This window comes from Petromyzon marinus, chromosome 25, assembly GCF_048934315.1.
Source record: "Petromyzon marinus isolate PM22_M1 ecotype Great Lakes invasive population chromosome 25, UKy_Petmar_22M1.pri1.0, whole genome shotgun sequence".
Classification (NCBI taxonomy): Eukaryota; Metazoa; Chordata; class Hyperoartia; order Petromyzontiformes; family Petromyzontidae; genus Petromyzon; species Petromyzon marinus.
Window position 1 is genome coordinate 6,518,302 of NC_133691.1, and position 25,836 is coordinate 6,544,137.

At 44.4% G+C, this 25,836-nt stretch overlaps 2 protein-coding genes across 5 annotated transcripts in view; both read left to right on the forward strand.

The window, feature by feature from the left end:
• Positions 1-1,881: 1,881 nt before the first annotated feature.
• Positions 1,882-12,324, forward strand: COQ9 (coenzyme Q9). Of its 2 annotated transcripts, none has more exons than XM_032960568.2 (9): positions 1,882-2,198; positions 4,624-4,849; positions 5,585-5,717; positions 6,391-6,533; positions 6,967-7,051; positions 8,237-8,341; positions 9,504-9,659; positions 10,562-10,615; positions 10,746-12,324. In XM_032960568.2, exons 1-9 carry the CDS (start codon positions 2,078-2,080, stop codon positions 10,779-10,781), a joined length of 1,059 nt encoding a protein of 352 aa, XP_032816459.2. In that variant the 5' UTR covers positions 1,882-2,077; the 3' UTR covers positions 10,782-12,324. The 2 variants fall into 2 exon arrangements, with proteins under 2 accessions (XP_032816459.2, XP_032816460.2); XM_032960569.2 differs by having other exon boundaries at positions 2,086-2,198; positions 4,627-4,849.
• Positions 12,325-14,170: 1,846 nt separating this feature from the next.
• LOC116945901 (endonuclease/exonuclease/phosphatase family domain-containing protein 1-like) overlaps positions 14,171-25,836 on the forward strand; it is a 30,520-nt gene continuing 18,854 nt past the window's right edge. Inside the window, exon 1 of one of the 3 annotated variants that reach the window (XM_032960564.2) lies at positions 14,171-14,705. The gene's annotated coding sequence lies outside the window, so the exon portion shown is untranslated. Of the gene's footprint in view, positions 14,706-15,264; positions 15,433-25,836 lie in introns of those variants that run through there. The other 2 variants (XM_032960566.2, XM_032960565.2) reach the window with 2 other exon arrangements.

The window sequence follows — 25,836 nt, forward strand, 5'->3', positions numbered from 1 at the left end:
CCGTGGCCGCCTTCCCCACCCCCCCCCCTCCCATTTTTGGATGCACGACGGACACAATAAACCCCTGTGGGCTGGTGGAACCAGGAGGTTCCTACCAGTATTAATTTGACAAGTCAGCACAAAGTATGGCGTGGGAGGCGAGGAGTGGCTTCTTGTGTTTTTAATAAGCCCTCTAAATGGACGCACGCAGGAATGCAGTGGCTTTAATGATAAACACATGACACATTATGGTCACAGAGTTTTATATACAGTATAGTACACATCCGCGGATAGATCCTTTGCTGCTACTTATGTATAGTACGTTGCACTTCTTTCGCATTGTACGTTGCCGACCGTGCTAATCGGATTTGCGAAAACATATCACACATTATTGCTATCCAATGTTTCATATCTAACCCTAGGAAATATACCGTCAAATACTCCACACGGTTCTAAGTTGTTGGGTCTCAAAGACCCGTGCAAACAATAATGTGTAATTAATTGGTCAACAATTACTTATTGCTCCCTCTATATATAGGATGTTAAATGTATTGTGTAAGGTAATGCAAAAGCCTGTAACGTGGAAACGGGTCTCTTGGACCGAAGATTGTGTGAGAGTTAATGAAGTTTTGTGTAGTGTTACGTTTGCAGTGCAATCACTGTTAACCGATAACAATTGCCTGACTACAGTTTTGCATTACTGCACTGTACTCTTTATTTTAAGACATATTCAATCCACGTTATAGGACAATACTGACAATGAATTTGCATTGACGGAGATATTGTCAAACACAGCATTGATCTGTTCCTGTCAATAACTCAAAATCTTCACCATTTGCATACCGTGTCAAACCCGTATTGTTTTACAGGGAAATTGAGTTTACAGGTCCATACAACGTACAGACAATAAGGTCTGTAATAACGTAGGCACTGATAAGGGGTTGACAGGTATGTATTATTAGAATAACATAAAATCATGGCACATTGTAAACACTTCACACAGTAAATTAAATATTTGAATCGCACTTAATATAGCAAAATGACATAAATTCACACACCCACAATAGTCCAACGGTATATAACGAGACATGATCAATCAAGTGCCCTTTTGGAAGCACATTAAAAATCAATCTTCAAAAACCACTACCAGATTTACAATACGAAAACAATATCTAAGGCTGTTATGACAATTATTCATGAAAACTACGTCCATAATGACACTACAATAAAATTACGTAAGGTTATTCAATAAAGTTTAGAGTAAATGAGAGCTTGCTGAAGAAAAGTACACTTTTCGCACACAGTGAAGGGTTTAACCGAATGTTATATGCATTGTAAATCGTACGGAATATAAATTCATTTAAAACGTCACTTTGGTGAAATCAGTCCCATCGAATATCATTCGTAGTAACGCGGTTCCCAATCGCATTGTAATAATAACATTTATATAGCGGCATTTCATCAAGGATTTCAAAGCGATGCGCTGGACACAGCAGCAATAGTCAACATAAAAAATAATATTATAAATACATTTAAATAATAATATACTAAATGAACTAAAAGTTTCATAAGCAAACCAATTGCTTTTGGCGACTGAGAAACGTATGACGTAACCATTCCAGCCACGATCACAAAACGCGTTTGGTAAATTTTGCTTCGCATGATATTTTGAACCCCGCGGCAGCCCGTACACGAGCTGGCTCCCCCCGCCCCACCACCTCCCCCGCCCTTCACCCCCGCCCCACAAAAACACCAAGTGGACGCGCCCGCAGCACCTCCACACCCATTGGTCAACACCGCCAGCAACAACCAATAAAAACCGTCGCCATGTCTCGCACGTGATTATATCAAACCAAAGAAGGTGGAGGGGGGGGGTTTGCTGTCAGCTTGTGAACGAGACAACCTCGTTCGACGGACTGTAATAACCCCCCCCACACCATCCCCCTCCTCCACAGGCGGCCATCTTACTTAGGGTAAATTCACGCGTAGGTAAACAACATAGGGCGGGGTGACGTCATCAAAGATGCGACGACGTCGGGTAGCCTATACTCTATAGGAACGTGACGCCTGAAGCGGCGCAGGTTCACCCCTTGGTAAGATGGCGGGGAGTTTCTTGCGTCGCACGGCATTGGGGGGGAGGGTGGTGGTGTTGGGGGCTGTGATTGTCAAAACGATGGCGGCTTCTCTGCGAGGGGGCGCTGTGCGGCTCGTCCTGTCCGGTAAGTTTAAGCAACAACAATAACAACGACAACAACATCAGTAACTTACGAAAGCAAGAAACACGCACGCGCCAACACTATGTAACGTTGCGCCCTCCACACGTGGCGACGTATTGTAGTTCAGCACTGAAATCGCCCCACGCGTTGAATTAATGTTGGGTCCTCCTTGTGTTGGCGGGTTCCGTTGTGACTTTGCGGTGGCCTTGGCTGTGCAAACGGTAACAGCCCCATTTATAACATGCAGGATTGTGCTTCACGCAAGCCAAGTGTCAACTGTCGCTGCCCTCGGGCCGATAAAGTTGGTACTGCTTTGGGTGGGAACATTGCCAGGCAATGTCATGTGGGTGGACTGAGACACCTGCCATAAGAATGTGGAATTTACCGCCGCTGGCTAAGTGAGGGCAGCCAATTGATATGAGCTCCGCCCCTCTGCTCGTTTTAGCACAGAGACATTGACTTTACCTCGCCGATACAGCCTTTTATCAGTATTATACTGTTAGAGGAAGGCCTCCCATGGTGGTTGACCATACTTTAGCACGCTCGTTAGTGCAGGGGGGTGGGGGGTTGTGCATTGACAATAATTTAGCCCACAAAGTAATGGGACACCGTCCCCATTGCGTTAAAATTAAACATCGCAGCATTTGTAAAATAAAAACGGTCTGTAGGTCACGCTACCCTTTGTTTTCCACATACGGCACAGCTTAACCAAGCTAGTCAGGCACGTGGAACTGTCATTTGAATTGTTATCCACTGATATGGAGGGGCTCTATTGGCAGATCCTAATATCTGCGCTTAATGCAAATGTTTTTTTTTCGTATGAAATGTCAGAAAGCCAACAAGATTAATTCGCCACTTATTTTTGAGACCACTTCTGTGTGAAGAATGTTTGGGTGAAATCCAATAGATAATCGCATACATTGCGATGAATTTGCCTGGTTACACCTTCGTTCGATCCGCATTTCTCCGTTGATAAGATAATTCACTTATAAGGTTGCAGAAACCACTTCTGGTGGTGACTCAAATCGCAGTCACGTCATCAAGATTGTCATTCCAATCTTCCACGACTGGGATAGGCGGACCATGTGTGTGCGTTGCATACCATCGAGCGGGTAATGGGAATTTACTACTGCTTCCTGGATAGCACTACTTAGAACGGATAAATTTCGATTTAAAGCTTTCGTGACTGCAGGGATTCATATTATTGGTTCTTTCGGTAAAGTCACGTAGAAGGGAAATAATAAAAATAAAACAATAAAATTATCACACCTGATGATGATTGCTTGTGTTGCAATCGAAACGTCGTGAGAATTTTATTGTTTTTTTTATTATTTCCCTTCTACGTGACTTTACCGAAAGAACCAAGAATAGAACGGATAATTTTTAATTTCCATCATCACGGTCCACGGGCAGGTACTCCGGAGGTGTCCACTGCACATTTCGTAATTTGTTTCCACTTTCCTCTGTCTTGTGCCAATATGCTCAAGCAGTGCCACATCTTTCTGGCACCAATCTCTTATGTCAACAAGCAATTGCATTTTACGTGGATCAATTCTGGGATATTGGGATAATAAGGAAGGCAAACAAAGGGTGTTGCACTTGAGCTAGGAAGTCAAGATTGCGCCTTCAGGTGCAATATTAACTTATTTTTGAAATGGAATAAAATATGTCATTCTTGATTAAACTTGAAAGGCAATTGATATTTTCATTGTATGAAGGTGCAACAGCAATGCCATGGAATATTAACTGTATGTAAACAATACCATATTAAGTTAATCGTTACAGTGGTAGAAAAATGGTGGTAAAGTAACATTTATATTATTCGAGCCTCATTTATTTTTCAGCTTTATTTGATATCTGGCTGTCAGAATTCACCGTTCAGTTTTGTGATTGATGATTCCACTTTCACTGATATATTATAGCCATACCGTCCTGTAATACTACTGAGAGCTACTGCCTTCAGGGGGCTCTGTGACTCAAATTTCTATGATTGCACAGCTATTTTTGTCTTTTTTTCTCTTTATACGTCTCGCCTTTAAAACTTCCTTCTAGTTTTTTTTCCAACCTCATAAATTGTCTCATAAAAAAAAGATTGGCAGTAAAGGCCAATGCAACAAAATCAATTGTTTTACTTCTATGCTGCAACATCTGTAATCGCTACCTTAAACTGCACTGACCAGCGTGGTGAAGTGTGGTTAAATAACCCCACAACTTAGAGAGCGAGGTAAGGCTCCTATCCAGCAGTGGATTAGCAAAAGGGCTGTACATGTTCATTTCAGCTCTTTTGCTCTGTCCATTTTCGAGTATTCACAACTTGTCCTTTTGCAATATATGCATCAGGGGCATCTGCTTAGCAAATATGCTTATAAAACAAAGAGTGCATTTATTTAAAAAAATTTGTAACGTATATGTGTACTTGTGAGAATAGCAGGCAGCCTGCGGCGGCTGTCCCTGGAACGCAAGCTGACGGCGACACTGCTCCCGTGCGCTCCCCGGCTGGGTCACCAAGCTACAAACGGCCTTCGATGCCTGCACACCGCTACCATGCTGCTCACCAAGGAGGGCGACGAAGCAGAAAAGAGTCGCGGCCAACATCGTCCGGCGGAAGACACGCATGGCTCAGCGGAGCACAAGTCTGCCGAGTCCACGGAGCGGTACTGACCCCATCCGTAGACTCCTGCATGCTATTTGCTATACCTATACGTAGTTATAATGAGACTTTGGGAAGAGGTGTTGCATACTTGTATGGGATAGCATCATTGTGCAACAAGTAACTCGGTGGTTGGTTGATGACTCGTGTTTATTATACCAGGCAGCAATCATTTTAGATGTATATTTAGATAATTTACATTTGACATAGAAAATTGAAAGCAAAAAAATGTGAAGAAATAGGAAATTAAATAACAATTAATGAGGCAAATATACATACGTACAATTTCACTTGTTAAAATTAAAAGGGCATATGGTAGGATCATCTTCCAGCATGTCCAGGGCTATAAGTTCCTTTGGCCAACCCGGTTGCACTGCACATCCAGAGATTATGTGCGTTCGTGTGACCTCCAGCCCACAGCCACATAGCAGCTGTCACACAGGCCCCAGTGATAAATCACTGACATGATGCATCTTATAAACCTGGGTGCAAAAAAAGTCTTGCAGAATTGTTCAAATAAGTATATAGTTATAACTAGAGAACTAAAATATTATAAAAGAAAAAGATATATAAAAGCACAATTTTTTTTTACAGAATTGCAATTTAAATTACAAGAGGTGTTACAGTGCACTTCTAATATAAAATAATGCTACAGACTTCACACCAATTATGCATGAAAGCTGAAACTGGAATTTGAAGGTCAGGCCTGTCTCTGTGTGTGAACTGTGTCACGTGGTAGCGGAGAGGAGATGGGAAGCGAGTACGGTGGCTATGACAGTGAGGAGGAGATGAAGCAGAGGATTCTCATGCGCGCCTTGGAGTTTGTGCCCGAGTTCGGCTGGACCAACGAGGCTCTGGCAGAGGCAGCGACCGTACGAGACCCCGTAGCACCAACACGCTACAGCACACCAACATAACTACCCAGTGTGATACAGCCACCAATTATCGTATTGTTTATTGTTCTTAACGCTTTTCATGAGCCCCAGATTTATGTTAGGAATTTGAGATGCACCACCCACATAGCCCTCATAGACAGGTATATCATTGGGAAACTTGCTGAGCCCATCAAAATAATTTGGCGCAAAATTTTAGGTGCCATACACAACTAGGCAATGTTTAATGGGGTGACCTACATGACTTAAGAGGCTGCATTAATGAAAGAGAATAATACAAAATTTCAACTATGTGACCCTAATCACTATGCAACTTTCAGGATAACTATTTTAGAACACTCACGTGGTATCACAGCCGTGCTGGAGTTCTGTCACTTCCGTTCAAAAGTTAGACCTCCTTGACTCCAGCTGTAAGTCATGACACACGATGCATTGTGGGTGCACCATGTTAGTATGTGGAGCTCATAATGCAGATGTATATTTCAAACCCACAATGGAAACACGCTAACCTGTTGTTGAGACCGTTAGTTATTGGTTTCTACTGCCAGGTCGCGGTGGCTCAGTATTGTTTTGACAATGTAATAAAATTGTGTTCTTTTTTTCTGCAAAAAGTTTTCCTTTTTGTCATTTTTGCCGCACATCGGCACCACAGGCAGAGGGCCTGTCACCGGCTGTGTCCGGGATCTTTCAAAAGGGAGCCGGTGACTTAGTGCTGCACTTCGTTCAGGACTGCAACAAGCGCCTGTCCGAGCAGCTCACGGAGGAGAACAAGCTCGTGCAGCTCGGGCAGGCAGAGTGAGTGTTTGCATTCAGTGCAAACCCCCCGCCCGTGAGGTCAGACCACAATGTGCTGCTGCTGTCACGCGAGCATATCAACAGGCTTATATGCACTTGAGTTATCGTGTGTGGTCATTCGTTCATTCATTTGTGTTCATTCCTCTTAAGCTTTGTTAAAGCGTTTCATGTACGGATCAGAAAGCTGAAGCAGTTTCAGAAGGCTTATTATTAACTAAAATTATTGTAAAAAATAATTTCCCAAATGAATGACGCAATTTATTACGTGAATAGTCCACCTGGAGACCAATTCAGTTTTAAGCAGGCTGATTGTGTGCCTGTTATACTTAAATGTGGTACTCAAATCGGTATTTGACGACAATGGTTATATTGTAGAGTTTTACTTGATTTTGTCGTAGGACCGTTAAACTGTTCTTTCTCATTTGATTTGTAGGAACAAGGAAACTGATCAGTTTCTGCGGGACGCAATAGAAGCCAGGCTTCGCATGCTCATCCCGTACATGGACAAGTGGACACAGGTTTGTGTGTAATGCGCTTTGCTCCAATAAACCTCGTGCAGCAATATTAGCTGCTGCTCCTAAGTATGCAATTTGCGTTAACTCTGCTAACTCATATCAGAAGATTTGGCAGGTAAATATGTTGTTCGCATTGAAATTGCATGTGCACTTAGAAGAATGCTGAATCGTTTTTTTATTATCAACATATTTTCGTACCAAATTGTAAAACAATTGTCACAACAAGAAAGTGTATTGAAAAATATTTTAACTTGTATTTAAAATCTGTCTTATCAGTGTGTGGGCATTATGCAAACAGCACACTTGATACATTGGCAACACCAACATGTCATGACATCACGTTTCCATTTCCAGAGTCACCGCAGTGTAAATGATCTGGGTTCCCCAGCTGTTAATCTAAGTGTCAAAGCAGCAATTGCCCATTAAATCCTGTGTACACGCATCCCAGTTCTGATTTAATCCTCTGGTAATTAGTCCTGCTGAGGCAATTTACCCAACACTGGTTGAAATCCACTTCGAATTAATGCATTTGCAGGAGTCAGCGTCTTGGCATATCTGTGAGCAGGTCATGATTTGTGTTTGTGCCAATAACAGGACTGTCTATGTATAATAAGATTAAAAGTAAATATGCTGGTGCTTTTAATATGCCCTTAAAGCTACATAACTGCTGGATGTAATGATCGAGGCTTAGTTTGGCAAATCATTGAACGCATGATAATGATGTGCATTCAAATCCTGCCCAGGGTCAACTAAACCCATAATTATTAAAATTAGTTTTAAAAAACATCGGTCAAATTTGCACCATCTAGTAACCACCCATATAGTGGAAAATCAGCATTCACTGTCTCGTGAATAAGAAGAGTCCTTGTAATAAGAATGTGGAAATTTCCCAACTGACTCAGAACCAGGAATGTGGAAATTTCCAAACTGACTCGGGCCCAGCAATGAAAATCGCCCAATGCTCAAAGACCATGGAGAAACGTTTTTGACTTTTCTCCTATTGTAATGGTTAATGGGTAATTGGTGTTGTTATGGGAAATAGGCAATTGCTCCTCATTTAAACCATATTGGTGGTGTGTAGCACGTTTTTGAAGTGTATAATGCGAACCGAGCAATTAAAACTGGGTCCAGCCAGACTGACACTGTGCGCGCCGTTACGGCCACATTTCTCCTGCCCGGTGTGCTCAGGCAATGGGGATATTGGTGATGCCGCAGAACTTGCCGGAGAGCGTGACGCTGCTCACGGCGCTCGTGGATGAGATCTGCTACCAGGGTGGCGACCGCTCCACCGATGTATGTGCCCACCACACCCCCTTGTGGATTAGTGCCCAAGGAGAAGGGACTCTCTTACTTGACTTGTTTATGTTTCGCTTTGTATCAAAGGATTGCAGTTCAGATTACCTCAGTGGGGAGATGTAGCTCACCTGGTATCCAGGAGGTCGTGGGTTCGATCTGGACCGTGACGCTTGTATATTTGGAGTTTGCATGTTCTCCACATGCGTTTCGAGTATTTGGCTGCTATAAATTTACACTTGATGAGAAGCCACTTCGTTCAGCTGTCATTTGTGACCAGGTCACTTCTAAAAAAGAGCAGTATAAATCAGTGGGTCTTACCTGGTAAAATAAACATAGTTGAGTCGTAAAGGTATAGTCCTGGTATTGTATTTTTTACATCACTGTGGGCAGAAGGGCCTCCACTATAGGGAGCTCTACAGAGGCCCTCTAGAGGGAATGTTGGCCTACTGTTTCAAATTGAAAAGGTATGTGTACCCACAGTTTACCCCACCACACGTGACCTGCCGATGTATTAACTGGTGTACCCATTCATAAAGGTGGCGGAATTTTAATAAACGTGCACCATGTTTTTTTTTTTACTCGCACGCAATCTATTTGTGTCTAAGCATAATATTTAATGGGATTGATTAAAATGTGAATGTACATATTTACGAACCGTTTGTCAATCTACTGCTGGAAGAGGGCCTCCCCCACACCGTATGGGTCATGGGGATTATTTGACCATACTTGACCGCACAGGTCATTGCTGGTTAGTTAATGTGGGGCCCATAGAAGTAAAATACAACAATTAATTTTGGTGCACAGCCCTATGGCACCCACAATGTTGCCTCGCAACCGTATAGCAACCAATTCGTGCATGGCTGTCACCCATCCAAGCACTATCCAGGTTCAAACCTCTGCTTAGCATTCAAGATCTGATAGAATCTGCCACATTGCGAATGATTTGGTGATAGGCAGTTTATGTCCTTTTAGAAATATAGTCTGCTTATAAGCAGGATGAAAATGTATATATTCTATATATATTTTCACTTGAGTGAAATTCAGGTAGAGTGAAAGACAGAAATGAGCTGCACCTGACAAATTATGTGCAATCTAAGATAGTTATAACCAGTAAGCAAACTGAAACAAACCATAAATTGGCCCTATGTTGAATATGCAGTTCAACTGGTATACGCGGCGTGGAATGCTGGCTGCCATCTACAATGCCACGGAGCTGGTGATGGTGCAGGACAAGTCGCACGACTTCCAGGACACCTGGACCTTCCTGGAGAACCGCATCGGCAACGCCATGATGGCAGCGCAGACTGCCCAGCAGGCACGTGGGCGCGCGACCAGTCGCCGATTACCAATGCTGTTGGCGCTCGTACGCTCGCTGAATTGTTAATTCAAGATTGTAGTTATTCCTCATAAAAAAATGTTAATGTATTTTTTTAAGTTATATGTATGTATATTTAACTTCTTTCGCACCGTACGTAGCCAAGTATCTCCGTTTTATGCTAGTGTCCTTTTAAATGTTTTATTCCAATTGCATTTTCGACATCGTCGAACAAAACAAAAATTTCAGAACTCTTTCAGAAAGCAGTTCATTTTTGCCATTGCCCTAAGGGGATGGCTTATATATATTGTTCTGTTATTAGGTACCGTTAATGACAAATCTATTGGTATTGAATGAGGTTGCTCCTGCAAATAAATTCCCTCTATTTATGATAGGTTTTGATGACTGGGCTAAGACTATCAACCTGCTACACATTTAAAAAAACAGTTAAATTGTGGATGGCTGCCCAGATTCAAACCAAAGATCTTAGCAGCATGTACTCAGTTTTAATGCTCACACATTTTACTTCATATCTAGATTTTCATCTGTTGATTTTACTTAAATTTCACTCTTGAATTTACTGTTAATTATTATCACTTTAAATCTATGCCACATGTTATTTTGGTTATCAACCCCAAAGTAAAGTCATACAACAATCATGTATGCATATAGCACACACAGCCTGGCCCTCGCACTTACGGGTTCCAACAAACATTCACAAACTCGGTGTGCACACCATCTGCCATTCTGAGATTGCCTCTTTCCTAGACGACGTCCAGTTTTCCTATGCTGTGCAGTGTCTTGACGATGCGCAGTGTCCGACCTTTAAACGAGGTGGTGCTTGTTTGTGGTATCAACACTGTGGCCCTGCTAATTCCAGCGTTGCCATCGTCCCCCGGCAGGTGAAGGACACGGGTGAAGCGTTGGTGCAGGGCTTGGTTGGTGCCGCTGTCACGGTAATTTTTATTGAGACGCATGCACCTACGTAGCAGTCATTAGAAACTTGCTTCCACCTGCAATTTGCAGATGGTGTCCGTTGTAACATTCTGTCGCTTAATTCAACACATTTTTTTCTTCACTGTGCAGCTAAAGAACTTGACGGGGATGAATCAGCGCAACTGAAAGTGGTGGTCGGCTGTGTCTGGTGTTTGGATCAGCTGGAAGCTGCAGTGACATGTGAACATCCATGCTTTTCACTAGTCACCCAAATTGTACGGTTAGTTTTTATGTTTTCAAATCTGTGCAATTGCTGCTCTCCACCTTGTGAAATGCCTAAATAGGAGTTGCGGCTTCGGCCACGATAGAACGGATAATTAATCGACTGAGAGAGGATTAACAAAAGACTATTGGTGGTTTTCGTTGTCATATTTAGCACTGTTTCTAAATTGTAGTTTCACTGGAAAATATTGGCTTGGAAATATCACAGCTACCGTTATTGTATGCTGATGCCTCCTCGCCAATGGCCAGTTTCATAAAATAACTTTAGTTTTTTCCTCCCCTCGCTTGTACTGCTTTAGATTATAAAAGCCAAAGGAAAGTGTCAACAAAAGTTATGCTGGTTGTCACTATAGTAAAACATACATATGCGATTGAGAAACATTCGGAATGACAAATTTATGATTTCATTATTTTATTTTCCAATTTAATTTCAGATTATCCAGTATTGGATGCTATTTGTAAAATGGTACATAGCAAGACAAAATGGTCTGTTTTGGCAATGCATGCTTCCAAGGTAATGGCAATGGCTTTACGTCTTACTAGATTGCATGCTCACACATCTTAAATGTACAATTGAAGCAATTGGCGGGACCCCGGGGTCCCATCACTGCCCCGGGGTGGAAAAACCCGCGTAGCGACACGAGTCTTGTTGCCTTACCGACAACAAAACTAGTGTCAATCGATTGGCCTCGTCGAGAGCTACTCGGGGCACTAAGTTTCGTAAAAAGTTGAAAAATTACATAAACACGTTAAATTCACTGCGGGGGCGGGCTCGCCTTGGCAAAGAAGCTGAGGATCGACGGCTGACCGGAGGGCGTCGTCGCCGCGCGCGACTGCGGCGGACGCCCCCCAGGGCTCGCGTTTGGCCGGTGGGGTGGCGCCCATCGTGTCGATCGCCACCTGCTGCTGCTGCTGGCGCTTGTTGGCGCGAGTCTGGGCGGGCGGCGCGTTGCTGTCGGGATCACGAGTGGGCGGACTGAAAAATAATAATTATTGACCTGATTTTTGCGGGACCCCGGAGTCCCGCCAAATGATTCAATTGTGCATTCAACTCAAATTAAATATCCTTGAACTCATTAAGGGTGTAATTACATCTCTTGTTTTGGAGAGAGTTGGCTGACTAAAATGTGACAACTGTTTTATTTCTACTTTGTTGATAATAATAAAATGTGTTCTTTGTATTGGCTCAGGGTAGAACAGTAGCACCGTGGTTGGCACACTGTGCAGTGAGCCTGGAAACCTTAGTTTGAATCCCAACCATGACTAACATAAGCGTAAAGTGATATCTGGACTGCTCCTGAGTCCCACCTTCACCCGCACTGACGAGTGTGGTATGGGCCCACGGAGCTGCTCTTGTGAATGTCGCAGTCGTTAAGATTGACACCAGGTGCTGGATTGTTTTATGTGTTAAAAGCGTTGTATAAAAAAATAAAAGGCTGTATATTGACACTTGTGCCCTTAAATTTTACTTTGAACTCACAAAGGTCAACCGAGAAACTAAAGCACCAACCATTAGAGAAGAGAGAATAGCCCCTTGCGATTTGGTGTATCCGGTTTGATCGTGTTTACAAAAGTTACTGTCAGTCCACAGAGGATGCAGTCAAATCAAAAGTGCAAGCTGTGATGTTATGCTGACCAAAACACTCATGTCAGTACACAGAGCCTGCTGCGATGTCACCGCATAGAGCATGCTGGGGTAGACTTGTCATACCATACCCCAAGGAGGTCGATAAAATAACACCTTTTTATGTCGACTGCTTTTTCTTTGCAGAGACTGTCCCTTGCCATATGAATGTGGAATTTCCACCACCATCTGTTTGGACCACGAGTGTGGCACCCCAATTGCCATTTGAGCAAAGATTCATGTCATCTAATTTCCACACGGAGACCTGTGTTAAGGTCTCAATTCAATAACGTAAAAGGCAATTAAGAAATATCAAACTCTCACGTCAATCAACCCGCAAGCCATCGTCGAGCCGTGCGCTTTGGCGAGTCTCCACCTGGTGGACACAGAGACTTACTGCATTTCTCATGGTCCACCCTAAATTGCATCCGCGCAAACCATGGCAGATGTGGATACCTGATGCACAAATGGACAATGAAAAACTCTCCAGTGTGCGACTGGTCATCCAGAACAGACCATACAACATCTAACGATGCAATGCCCTATCCACAAATACAAAAACATCACAGCGATACACACCACTACTCCTGACGCGTTTATCTGGTTCACCTGAATGTAAAATTGTAGTTCTGCATCTACATCAGCCATACGAAAGAAGAAGACTGCATTTCAAACTCTGAATCGAATAGTAACACCTCTGTAGTCTGCGCTCCTTCAACGGAGGAGGAAAAGCAACACGACACAAACTCTCATGAAGCCCTCTCGTGACATCGACTATGGTATCTCGCTCCTCAGGTTGCTGTCATCATACGCAAGAATAGAATAGTAAGTAGCAAGCAGGGTCTGGTTACAACCAGGCTCTGTGGATAGGGTAATAATTATCATATGTAAATCATCAACTCCCATAAAAACAGCGACTGGGTGATAGGGTGGAAATTTCGAAATGGATTATTTATTTGTAACTACATGGAGTCGACTCCAACCCAACTTTTTGAGATCCTGGCATCTAAATGACACAATTATATATTAAAAATGAATTTAAAAAAAACTCATTTGGTCAACATGACCCTCTTCCTGTATTACAATGTGCTGTTGAAGGATACATTATTGGTGGCCAGTATGAAAATAGCAATTATTTTATTGGTTGAGTTTTAAAGTTACAGGTTTACATTGCTATTATTCATCGGTTAGTTTTTTAATTAATGTACTGTCATTTTTGTGTGAATTGTAATAATTGTTTGGTTATTTTTATACTTTATTTGTCAATATACAGGACAGTATGTACACTATATGTAGATGCCCTAAAGTACCATTCAGTTAATGTTTGTTTCTTCTGTACATAGGTCATTTTTTTATCACTCACTTCCTGAATTTTCAATTTCATTTTTCAGTGAGCCATTCGGCTCTTGAATCGGGTGCAACCGCAACAAACAAAAACATGAACTATTCGTGCTGTATTAATCCAGCAATCGTACATTCGATTACAAAATATAGGGGGTGTAACAATTATATGCTTTAGTAACTTGGTGCGGGGAGGTGGGATTGGAATCAGAATGGATTACAACAAACCCCATGTCAACAATCTATAGACTCTGGTCACGACTCCCAAAAATACTGTATCGTAGTCTGGCGTCCCTAGCGGAAAAAGGGTGAGAGAGAGAGGGTGAGTGGGCGGGGAGCGGTGGTGCAGCGGTTAGCGCGCTGCTCTATGCATTTGGCGAGTTCAATTGTGGCCCACGGCCGTCAACACCCGTGACGGTTATCTGAACCGGTCACGGGCCTCCCCGAGGTCGCCTCGTCCTCAAACGAGTACCTGGTGTGGTGTGTTAAACATCTCACCACTGGGGGAGACAAAGGCGGCCGGGCGTGGTGTGCGTTGGCCGCCCTCGTGTGCCGTGCCGGCCTTCATAAGTGCTACTCGTCAAGCAGGGTTTTCCCCAACAACACTTTGAAAAGTCTATTACGGGGGATGTTTATCGGTGCTCGAGCTTGTTGAGCAACAGTCCAATGAATGTGGCAAGGATGCTTGTGTGGGCTGGCCCCGAGCAACGCGGCTCTGGATACTCCCACCACCACCACTAACCATCCCCGTTTTTTTTTAACAAAAACAACGCGCTCGTTCGTGGTCGTCTTTCACTGCCCTCCTTCATCCCTCCCACCTCGCCGCAACAACAACCACCACCGCCGCGTGAGTGGAAGGAATTGTGAGTACGGGTTCCGCGAACGTTGTTTGTGGGGCTTTCGCAAAGGTGAAGTTCGGAGTCTGTGTGTGGGTAGGCAGGTGAGCCGCGTGAATCCCCGCTACCTTTGGGGCGTGATGGGTTGGAAAGCCACAAGCAGTGCCAGATTAAGCGAGTGCGGGGCCTGCAGCATATGTTAAAAAAGGGGCCCTATTTTTTTGTAAAAAAACCCCCACAAATATTGAAACACAAATTTGTTAACTTGCATAGTAAAATAATTGTTTTTTTTCTTTTCCATTTGCTATACAGCCAGATAATACGACAAATCGCGAACCTTGAACACCCAGTCGTTCGTAAAAGTCGAAGGCGGTATAGTACTATAGTAATAGAGCAAGTGCAGAGTAACTGAACCGGAATTGATAGCTTGAAAGCATTTAGCGCGGGGTCCTTGAAAGTGCGGGGCCCGTAGCTACTACATATGTAGTAGTAGCTACTACATATGTAGTAGTAGCTACTACTACATGTGTAGCTACTACTACATATGTAGTATACATAGTAGTATACATATGTAGTAGCTACTACATATGTATACTACATATACTACATATGTAGTAGTATACTACATATGTAGTAGCTACTACACGTGCAGCTACTTTTGCTCCTGGGGTAATCCGGCACTGGTCACAACTCACAAGGTTTGACGGCTGCGTGGTAAGAGGAGGTTGACCAACCCCTACGTGACCACGTCCAGGTAAGCCGTCTCAATCGATGGGGTCGTTCGTTGTACAATGCGCCTCTCACAATCGCCGAGGAACCCACAGAGCGAGTTGCCTTGAGCTTTCTGAAGGTTCCCTCTGCCATGAGTAGGACGGGTTCATAGGCGATGCCATGGACGTTTATAATGAGCGCGCGGGAGGGAGGCAATAAGGGTGAATGGATGGTCACGCGTGCGGACAGCTAACAAACAACGTTGGCCACTTCTAGTTTGTTTCGCCAGTGTAAAGTATGAAAAGATCAGAATCGGGCTTCGGGCTCAGCTGTTACCGCCGTCTCCTGACGAGCCAGGGGTATGGTCCCTCCTTGAACCACCCAGTCCACCGGCGAGCCCCCCCCACGGGGGAAGGAGGTTTCACGACAAACGATCGATCGATTGATCGATCTAACTAACCCTCGTAGCATCCAATAAGGGGGAATCAATCAATCAATCAAACTCTATTTCTATAGCACTACTCTTTGATTCTTTCGGCAAAGTCACGTAGTTAGAAATAAAATAAAATAGATCACGACGTTTCGGGCGCAACACAAGCGGTCGTCTACAGGCAAAGGAGTCAGCCTCTAAAGGCAAACTTTATAAGGGTTTGGGGATGGGCGTAGCCAACAACAACAATAGCTGTTGTTGTTGGTGCACTTGGGCTAAGGCCCATCAACAACAACAGTTTGCCTTTAGAGGCTGACTCCTTTTGCCTGATGACGACCGCTTGTGTTGCGATCGAAAACGTCGTGATTTGTTTTATTTTATTTCTACCTACGTGACTTTACCGAAACAAGCAAAGAGTATGGATTCCTGCAGTCACGAAAGCTTCAAATCAAGATTCTATAGCACTATTCGTGCAAAAAAATGCAATACATAGTGATTTACAGGCATGAATAATAAGAGTGAAATTGTTGGCAAAATAAAATCACGTAACAAAATTACTAGCAAATGCATAATAAAAATAACACATTAAGAGAATCCTAATTAAAAGCAAGTTACTAGCGGCTCTTTTGCCTACTTCAGCAACTGCTTTGTTTTGCTGTGGTTGTCCCACCTGATGACGGACGCTTGTGTTGTGTCCGAAACGTCGTGATTTAATTTATTTTTTATTTTCTTTACCTACGTGACTTTACCGATAGAACCAAAAAGTATGGATCCTTGCAGTCACGAAAACTTCAAATCTAGAATGAAGTTTTAAAAAATATTTAAAAGTGCTTAATGATTCTGAAGCCCTCCGATCCCGTGGCAGGCTGTTCCACATGTTCCTGGCCTTGGGGCGACTTAAAGACCAGTAGTACCAGAGGATCCGAGGGATCTTGTTGATTCATATCATAGAAGCATGGGAGGCATGTAACAGTATACAGGTGCCAGACCATTCAACGACTTAAAAACCAACAGACGAACTTTAAAATCAATTCCATGACTGACTGGCAGCCAGGGCAAGGATTGTAAAATGGGTGTCACGTGGGTTCTCATTCTGGTTCTAATCAGTACACGTGCCGCTGCATTCTGAATTAGTTGCAGTTTTACTTAATAGTTTCTTCCTGAGGCCACTTTGTTTGCGCCGGGAATGCCAGAGAGAGAAACGGGGGTTACAATCGAATGGATTCATCCGATGAATGTATTACAGGTTTATATTCTTGGTTCTTTCGGTAAAGTCACGTAGAAGGGAAACAATAAAATAATAAAAATATAAAACAAATAAAATTCTCACGACGTTTCGACTGCAACACAAGTATTCTGATGATGATTCCTTGTGTTGCAGTCGAAACGTCGTGAGAATGTTATTGTTTTATATTTTTATTTTATTGTTTCCCTTCTACGTGGTGACTTTACCGAAAGAACCAAGAATATGAATCCCAGCAGTCACGAAAGCTTTAAATCCAAATTTATTACAGGTTTGTTGTGTTTCTAGGGCGAGGAATGTTACTCCAACACGTTCGACAACGCAGCACGGTGTTGGAAGAGCTCAGGTTTTTGGAGGCACTGCATCTCGATGCAGTGCCTCCAGTTGATGTGCACTTTACGCAGGTGTGAGTGCAGGTTATGGAAATCTGCAAGTCAATGTCTTTGTCTTCATATGCAACGGTTTAACGCGTTGCGCTACTAAACCAAGCGACCCGAGTGTAGACATTCCACACAAACACATAATAATGTCGGAGCAAGTGTAGTTAGTGAGTAGCACATACTCGCGAACAGCTCCTACATTATGTGTTTGTGTGGAATGTCTACATTTATTTTGAAATCAGTAGGTGTGAGCTACCGATATAAACAGGAGGCAAAGAGGTGGATGTAATGAGTTGTGGTATGAATGAGAAACTCTACGCATTCGTCAATAACACTGCTGGTATAAAATATTTTTTTGAATAGGCGACGTTGCAGCAGGCAACGAGCCGTCTTCATAGCACATGCATAGAGTGGCTCGCTCGTGTGGCCAGAGACGAGTTGGAGACTGCACTCTCACACCGTGGGGCCTAGTGTATAGGGCGGTCCAGATGTTCTGTGACCCCCTAATAGCTGACCATAAAATGTTTTTCCTTTGCATGTTATTTTCTGGTTTTAAATAAACCTTACTTGAAAAACATAACGTTTTAGATAATTAAATGGGGGATAAGGGGTGGGAGGGGGGGGGGTCACGACACATCGGGACCACCCTGTAGATTTAAATGGTTTTGGCTGGGAGAAGAGTGTGGTGGGGAGGGGTTGTTCTGAGGCGGTGGCCGGATAGCAGCAGCAGCAGCAGGAAGAACATTGGTAGTGCCGAGGCTTGGTGCTGTATTCACGTCGTCGTTGTTGACACGAGGAGGAGACAATGGGGGGGGGGGGGGGGGGGGAGCACAGCATTCGCAAGCGGCGCCACAATTCGATGCTGTATAGGTTGCAGCCTGTTTGTTTGAGCCGAGCGGTGGTGCTCCTATGCACGTGACTTGTAATCCAGTGGCAGCGAGGGTCGGTGGATGAATCGCGCAAATGTTGTGAAATTCCCTTCCCCATTGGGCGTCGAGGAAGGTGCCCGTACCCTGACTCGCCGGGAAGAAGGGGCGACAGCAAGCGGACCGATCGGCTTCGGTTTCCATCAGTACGGAGGGGATGGCGGGGGGATAGAGCGTTGCCCCCTCGCGCGTGTGCGTTGTCTCCGGTTTCCTCCCACTTGTGTAAGCGGTCAGTGTTAATTGTCTGAAAAAATACATTTACAGGTGAAAGGCCAGTGCAGGACCCTCCTGGAAAAGAGGGGGGCGGGGCGGGGGTGGGGAACCCGCCCGTCTGGGGGGCCCACCCTCCCACCCTCCCACCCTCCCACCCTCCCACCCTCCCACCCTCCCACCCTCCCACCCTCCCACCCTCCATGTGTTTTGTAGAGAGAGATCGACCTGTGCACCTGTCCCGTCTCTGCACCGCTAACTATGCATAGGAATGTGGTGGGATAACTTACTTTGCCTCGCGGGGCTTTAAAAAAAAACAGCCAACTTTCGCAGTCATATTCAAGACGACGGGTTTTAAAACAGCCACATTGGCCCAAATGTTAATCCCCCCCTCCCTCCCGCGTAGCCTGTCAACGCACAATGAGAAAACGCATTTCAATTCAGTCAGACAATGCACGTGCGCATTCAAAAACCTTCAAACGCTAATTACTAAATGCACCCCAGCGACATCACTGTCCCAGACTCACTTATCGAAGACGTTCAATGTTCATATTTACCAAATGTAAGTTGAACACAACATTTAGATCTGCAGATTATCTCAGGCATGGTTTTGACAATTTTTTTTCACGTTTTATTAACCTGCCATATTAATGTGTAAGTTCTCCAAATCAGCAATCGGTGCTTTATTTTGGCACGTTTTCTCATTTGGGATTTGGGCTCAGGGTTCGGCGCTAGGAGTTGCTATTATTGACTCTTTTTCAGGAGGGTCCTGTGCCGTTGTGAGTTTCGTTGCTTCACTCATGCTAATGAATAACAAAGGTTCGTAATTTGGCCTTCCATCGAAAAGTGTGTCCTGGCGTGCCTTAATCGGCAGTGCAATCACGTGCAGCCCCATGAATTTCACTCAAGTTTTGAAGGCACACCGGAACGTTGACATCGATCTTTGCTTCATGTACGAGATGAACCGTACACATCTTAACTTTAATTCAATACCTGACTTCCTGAATAATTGATGCATTGTCAGTCTAAGAAATTCTAAATAACAATAACGCTTCCCTTCGTTGACCATGCATTATTAATGCGTTGTAAACATGCAAGGCAATATTGTAATACGCACTAAGAGGCTCCACTGGTGGACATGATATATAGCAAATAAATCAATGCGACAGTACAATGTTTAGAGTGGAACGCAAAACGTTTTACTTAATCCAATTTTAGTACAAAGACCAAAACATTTATTTTAAATTCTTGATTGTGAATAGAACTCATAAAAAATTAATGAAAATGGGTCTGTGTTGCCTGATATTTTATCCCGCAGCGTGCTTGTCATTTAATTCATTTTGCATTAAAAGTAAATTGTATTTGAATAGGTAACAAATGGACTATAAATTATGGGAAGTGCATTAATTAGGTAAGGCTAAAACGTAAAGGTGCAGCAGCCCTACAATTTATTGCTCACGCCGCTGCTGACGAAGGGGAACATTTGGCCTTCTAGAGAGAGAATTTGGCCTTCTCTTCCATGCCGGCCAGACGTCTTGGCAGGGGTGGAAGTACCCTTCGCTTTACCCCACCACAAGCGAGCTGCTGCCACGGTCGACTGTGGCGAACCCATTCAAATTTGCCGGGCGGACAGACAGAGGCGGGCGGGTAGCTTAGAAACTCCCACCACTGTTTCGACTTGCGAGCCAGGAGATCTCCTAGATTTAATAGAAACAGCGTTAGCTCTGGATTGACAGCTCCCGTGATTTCTTAACTAAGCATTACACCACGGCAACACGCTTAACATTTATTTATAACTTCACTCGTGCACCACTTTAACAAGGCGACGCTATTTACGAACCAGCCGAGTATAATCTTTACTCTCTGGTTCTTTCGGTAAAGTCACGTAGATAGAAAAATAATAATATAATAAAATAAAAACACGACGTTTCGGTTGCAACACAAGCGTCCGTCTTCAAATCAAGATTGAGTATAATTTAAATTAAATAAAAATCGCTGTGTTCCATCGTAAACATTTCCTGCTCAGTTTATTGGCGCGTGTGGCGTTCTTTAAAAACAATCAGAACAAGCTGTACGCTGAATGCGGTTTGCTTAATTTCCGCAGTTGATGAAAAGCGATAACGAAATTTTTAAATATACTGTACAGTGCCTTTACAACAACAAAAACTAGTACTGCCTACCACTGAGTGGTAAACAGTTTCACGACGTGAAAACTGTCATCGAAGGTGACATTCAGAATGGCAATGTCTCTGGGATGTTTGAGCCACAGAGTAGTGAATGCTAAAGGGTGGCACGTAACGTTTCATTTGTTTTCATTTTTTTATTTCTGCGGTTGGGGGTAAGTCGCCTTAGCAGCTGTCGACTCGACTCTGCCACGTTTCTTAAAATGCAGCTGTCACGCCATCCACCCACTCTCTCAACACGGCCACACAGTCCACGTTTAGCGCGTGGCTTGACAATTCCTATCCCTGGGGGCCCACGTGCCACCAGTTCGCGAATGATCGTGGACGCCGCGGTGGCGAGATGTTAACTCCGTCGCCTCGTATGCAGGAGGTCGTGGGTTCCGACCCTGACGCCTGCTGTATATTTTGAGTTTGCATGTTCTCGCTCTCCCCGTGGTCGCGTGGATTTATCTTCGGATCATCCGGGTTTCCCCCCTCCCCCCCCCCCACATTCATTTGTTGCTGTAAATTTCCACATGATGAGCAACTTTCATCGAGCTATCATGTGTGCTAGCCAGGTCGCTGCTGAAAAAAAAGAGCCATACAGCTCAGTGGGCCTTACCTGGTAAAATACAAGTACAGTAGTTTAGTCGTGAAGGTATAGCCCTGGTTGTTTACACCACTGTGGGCAGAAAGGGCCTCCATTATAGGGACCTCAAAAGAGGCCATCTAGAGAGAATGTTGGCCAACTATTCCACACGAGCCAGACATTGTTGACGATGTATGTAATCCAGACTGCACACCATGCATAAAGTATAAAACTGGACTATTTGGGGGGGGAGGGGGGGCGCAATAATGGATATATTTTGCACGGCAAGTGAGCTGTGACGTCACATCTGTGCTGTCACCCGCATGCGGAAACGTTACGCAGTGTGCCTGCTGATGTCACGCATCCCCCCCCCCCCAACCCTCCGCGAGTAAAGTGCCATACAAATGTGTTGCAGGTCTAAGGCGTTCTTCGCGCAGCATTGCTTTATTATTTCAGTCGTTTATTGCCGTACGCACCCTGAAAGTTGTGTGTGTCTGCTGCAAGCGCGTGTATGTGTACCTATGGACGCGCGCACGCGCGTGTGTGTGTGTGGGGGGAGCGGTGGTGTAGTGGTTCGTGCGCTGCGCTACGAACCCGGCGACCCGAGTTCGATTCCCGCTCACGACGATTATTTGAACCGGTCCTGGGCCTCCCCTAGGTCGACTCAGCCTCAAACGAGTAACTCGTGTGGTGTGTGAACATCGCGTGGTGAATCCAAGTCCCGGGCGAAGCCGGGTAGTGCAGCTAGTAGTTTATACATCATGGCCTCTCGCAGCTGCTCATCGTCATGCACAGCTGTCCCTCCTGTTGTTGCTGCATTAAACCCCGAGGCTGAGTGGAGCCCAAAGCGTGGAAACTACAACGTCACTTGTTTGGTGACCGGTGTGCCAGGCGAGTTGAGAACATTTGCAAAGCACATCGTGTGTGTGTGTGTGGGTTTGTTCATGAACAGGTCCTGGGCCTCCGCTAGGTCGACTCAACCTCAAATGAGTATCTGATGTGGTGATGCTGTGTGCTCCAGCGGTCTGTTAAGGCCACACGTGATAAACTCCCTTCCCTGAGAGTTTGCGATCGAGCCGGTGGCCGCTTTAGGAATAGCCCGGTGACGATTAAACTCGGAAAAGTGAGTGGCATTAAACCAAGCAAAGTGAGTGGCATTAAACTCGGAAAAGTAAGTGAGTGGCATTAAACTTGGCAAAGTGAGTGGGTGGCATTAAACTCGGAAAAGTGAGTGAGTGGAATTAAACTCGGCAAGTACATGACGCTGGGAGACTGGTGACTTGCAGTCCGTTCTGTCAATTTGGTGGGCTATTTTGCCTTGGTTGTCCGTGCGTGTGAGAAGATTTTCACTGCTCTGGTGCCGTTCAATTCAGGTCACTGTTTAGGGGCCAATTTTAAACCGAGAGGCTTTCCATATCCAGTCTCCCGTGTGTGCTCTTCCAAGCGTGGCACGACTGTCACTCAGTGCGGGTTATACAGTGGGGAGCGGTGGCTGTAGTGGTTAGCGCTACGCTGCGCTTATGAACCCGGCGGTGACCCGAGTTCGATTCCCGCTCACGGTCAACACCCGGTGACGTCGTACAAGGTCGACTCAGCCTCAAATGAGCACCTGGTGCGGTGTGTAGTCAACATCGTCACCGGGGGGAGGTGGGGGGGGGAGACAAAGGCGGCCGGGAGTGGTGCTGGCCAACCCACCCTCTCGTGTGTGCCGTGCCGCCCTTGATAGGTGCTCGCTAAAAGCACTTTCTATAAGTCTGTTACAGGCTACACAGGGATCTTTGTTATACACCCAGGCGTGGTGCTGGCCACCCACCCTCTCGTGTGTGCCGTGCCAGCCTTCATAGGTGCGCGCTAACAGCACTTGCCCCCAACAGCCTGTTAGAGCTATATAGGGAGGTCTTTGTCTTATACATTCTTGGCTACTGCCGTTGTCTCGATGTTAATCTTCTCTTGGGCTAACGAAGAAAACGCACAACTCCCTCCACATCATCCACATGTACTGTATACAATACAACACCATGACCTTTTTAGCAAATAAAAGAATGGGTCATGTTATGTAACTGCTCTTTATTTCACTACATGGGGACTCTTTGTAAGAGCTGCCATGGCTCATTTGGATATATTTAGACAGTTTTACAGTATTACAGTCATGCGTAAGTAGAATATACAGATATTTAAATATACATGGAAATAACTAATGCTAACGTGTTGCAGTATTATTACTTGCGTTTAACTGAATGTGTTTCCATTGACTGTATAATACTGTCCACAATATATTTAGACAGTGATTGATGTACATTCTCAAGATGCTTCATCATTTCTAAAACACACAACAGTCTTTATATACATATACACATATACTTAAAAAACCCAGAAAACAATCCCAACACTACAATTTGGACCCCCACATTTCCAGAATTTAAGGTTCTTTGGTTTCCAGTCATAGGACAGACTTTACATTGTTTATGCATCATCCTAAACATTATCATGAGTGACCCAAATAATTCCACCTCCCTTGGTGTGTAACGATAAAGCTACAGTGAGGGAAAAAAGTATTTGATCCCCTGCTGATTTTGTACGCTTGCCCACTGACAAAGAAATAATCAGTCTATAATTTTAATGGTAGGTTTATTTGAACAGTGAGAAACAGAATAACAACAAAAAAATCCAGAAAAACGCATGTCAAAAATGTTATAAATTGATTTGCATTTTAATGAGGGAAAAAAGTACTTGACCCCTCTGCAAAACATGACTTAGTGCTTGGTGGCAATCACAGAGGTCAGACGTTTCTTGTAGTTGGCCACCAGGTTTGCACACATCTCAGGAGGGATTTTGTCCCACTCCTCTTTGCAGATCTTCTCCAAGGCTGACGTTTGGTAACTCGAACCTTCAACTCCCTCCACAGATTTTCTACGGGATTAAGGTCTGGAGACTGGCTAGGTCACTCCAGGACCTTAATGTGCTTCTTCTTGAACCACTCCTTTGTTGCCTTGGCTGTGTGTTTTGGGTCATTGTCATGCTGGAATACCCATCCACGATCCATTTTCAATGCCCTGGCTGAGGGAAGGAGGTTCTCACCAAAGATTTGACGGTACATGGCCTCGTCCATCGTTCCTTTGATGGGGTGAAGTTTTCCTGTCCCCTTAGCAGAAAAACACCCCCAAAGCATAATGTTTCCACTTCCATGTTTGACGGTGGGGATGATGTTCTTTTAGTCATAGGCAGCATTCCTCTTCCTCCAAACACGGCGAGTTGAGTTGATGCCAAAGAGCTCCATTTTGGTCTCATCTGACCACAACACTTTCACCCAGTTGTCCTCTGCATCATTCAGATGTTCATTGGCAAACTTCAGACGGGCATGTATATGTGCTTTCTTGAGCAGGGGGACCTTGCGGGCGCTGCAGGATTTCAGTCCTTCACGGCGTAGTGTGTTACCAAATGTTTTCTTGGTGACTATGGTCCCAGCTGCCTTGAGATCATTGACAAGATCCTCCCGTGTAGTTCTGGGCTGATTCCTCACCGTTCTCATGATCATTGCAACTCCACGAGGTGAGATCTTGCATGGAGCCCCAGGCCGAGGGAGATTGACAGTTCTTTTGTGTTTCTTCCATTTGCGAATAATCGCACCAACTGTTGTCACCTTCTCATCAAGCTGCTTGGCAATGGTCTTGTAGCCCATTCCAGCCTTGTGTAGGTCTACAATCTTGTCCCTGACATCCTTGGAGAGCTCTTTGGTCTTGGCCATGGTGGAGAGTTTGGAATCTGATTGATTGCTTCTGTGGACAGGTGTCTTTTCTACAGGTAACATGCTGAGATTAGGAGCACTCCCTTTAAGAGTGTGCTCCTAATCTCAGCTCGTTACCTGTATAAAAGACATCTGGGAGCCAGAAATCTTTCTGATTGAGAGGCGGTCAAATACTTATTTCCCTCATTAAAATGCAAATCAATTTATAACATTTTTGACATGCGTTAAAATTATAGACTGATCATTTCTTTGTCAGTGGGCAAACGTATAAAATCAGCAGGGGATCAAATACTTCTTTCCCTCACTGTATGGGAAAGCATGCCAAGCTTCGTTACTGGTTACTGATTCTATACGTGTATCGATTTGTACCAAACACCGTATGTTGAACTTCTTTCGCACCGTACGTAGCCAACCGTGGTAATCGGAGGTGCAGGGGAACGACAACAAACTAAATATAAAATATGGCGAGTATTTGCACATGACAAAGCAGCTGCTCAGAAGAGCGTTCGGACCGTACACATGTCAAATGGTGATCCTACAGCCAGCAGTGGAAATTACACATTCCCATGGTGGAGGCCAATTTCTCCAGAGGTTGACAATGTGCCAAGTCGACTCCCACCTGGACGTCTGTGAAAAAGAGCTTCATGGCTCATCGGATTTCTCCAGGATAAATAAAGATTCTGATACAGATTTTGTTTAAAGATTCTGATTGAACTTTCCACATGATTGTGATGAGTTCTCTGCCAACAGTGGCGCACCCAG

Coding starts and splice junctions, on each gene's coding strand:
- COQ9 (XM_032960568.2), top strand. CDS start 2,078: ATGGCGGGGAGTTTCTTGCGTCGCACGGCATTGGGGGGGAGGGTGGTG. Junction 4,850..5,584: donor TCTGCCGAGTCCACGGAGCG/GTACTGACCCCA, acceptor GTCACGTGGTAG/CGGAGAGGAGATGGGAAGCG. Junction 7,052..8,236: donor ACATGGACAAGTGGACACAG/GTTTGTGTGTAA, acceptor CGGTGTGCTCAG/GCAATGGGGATATTGGTGAT.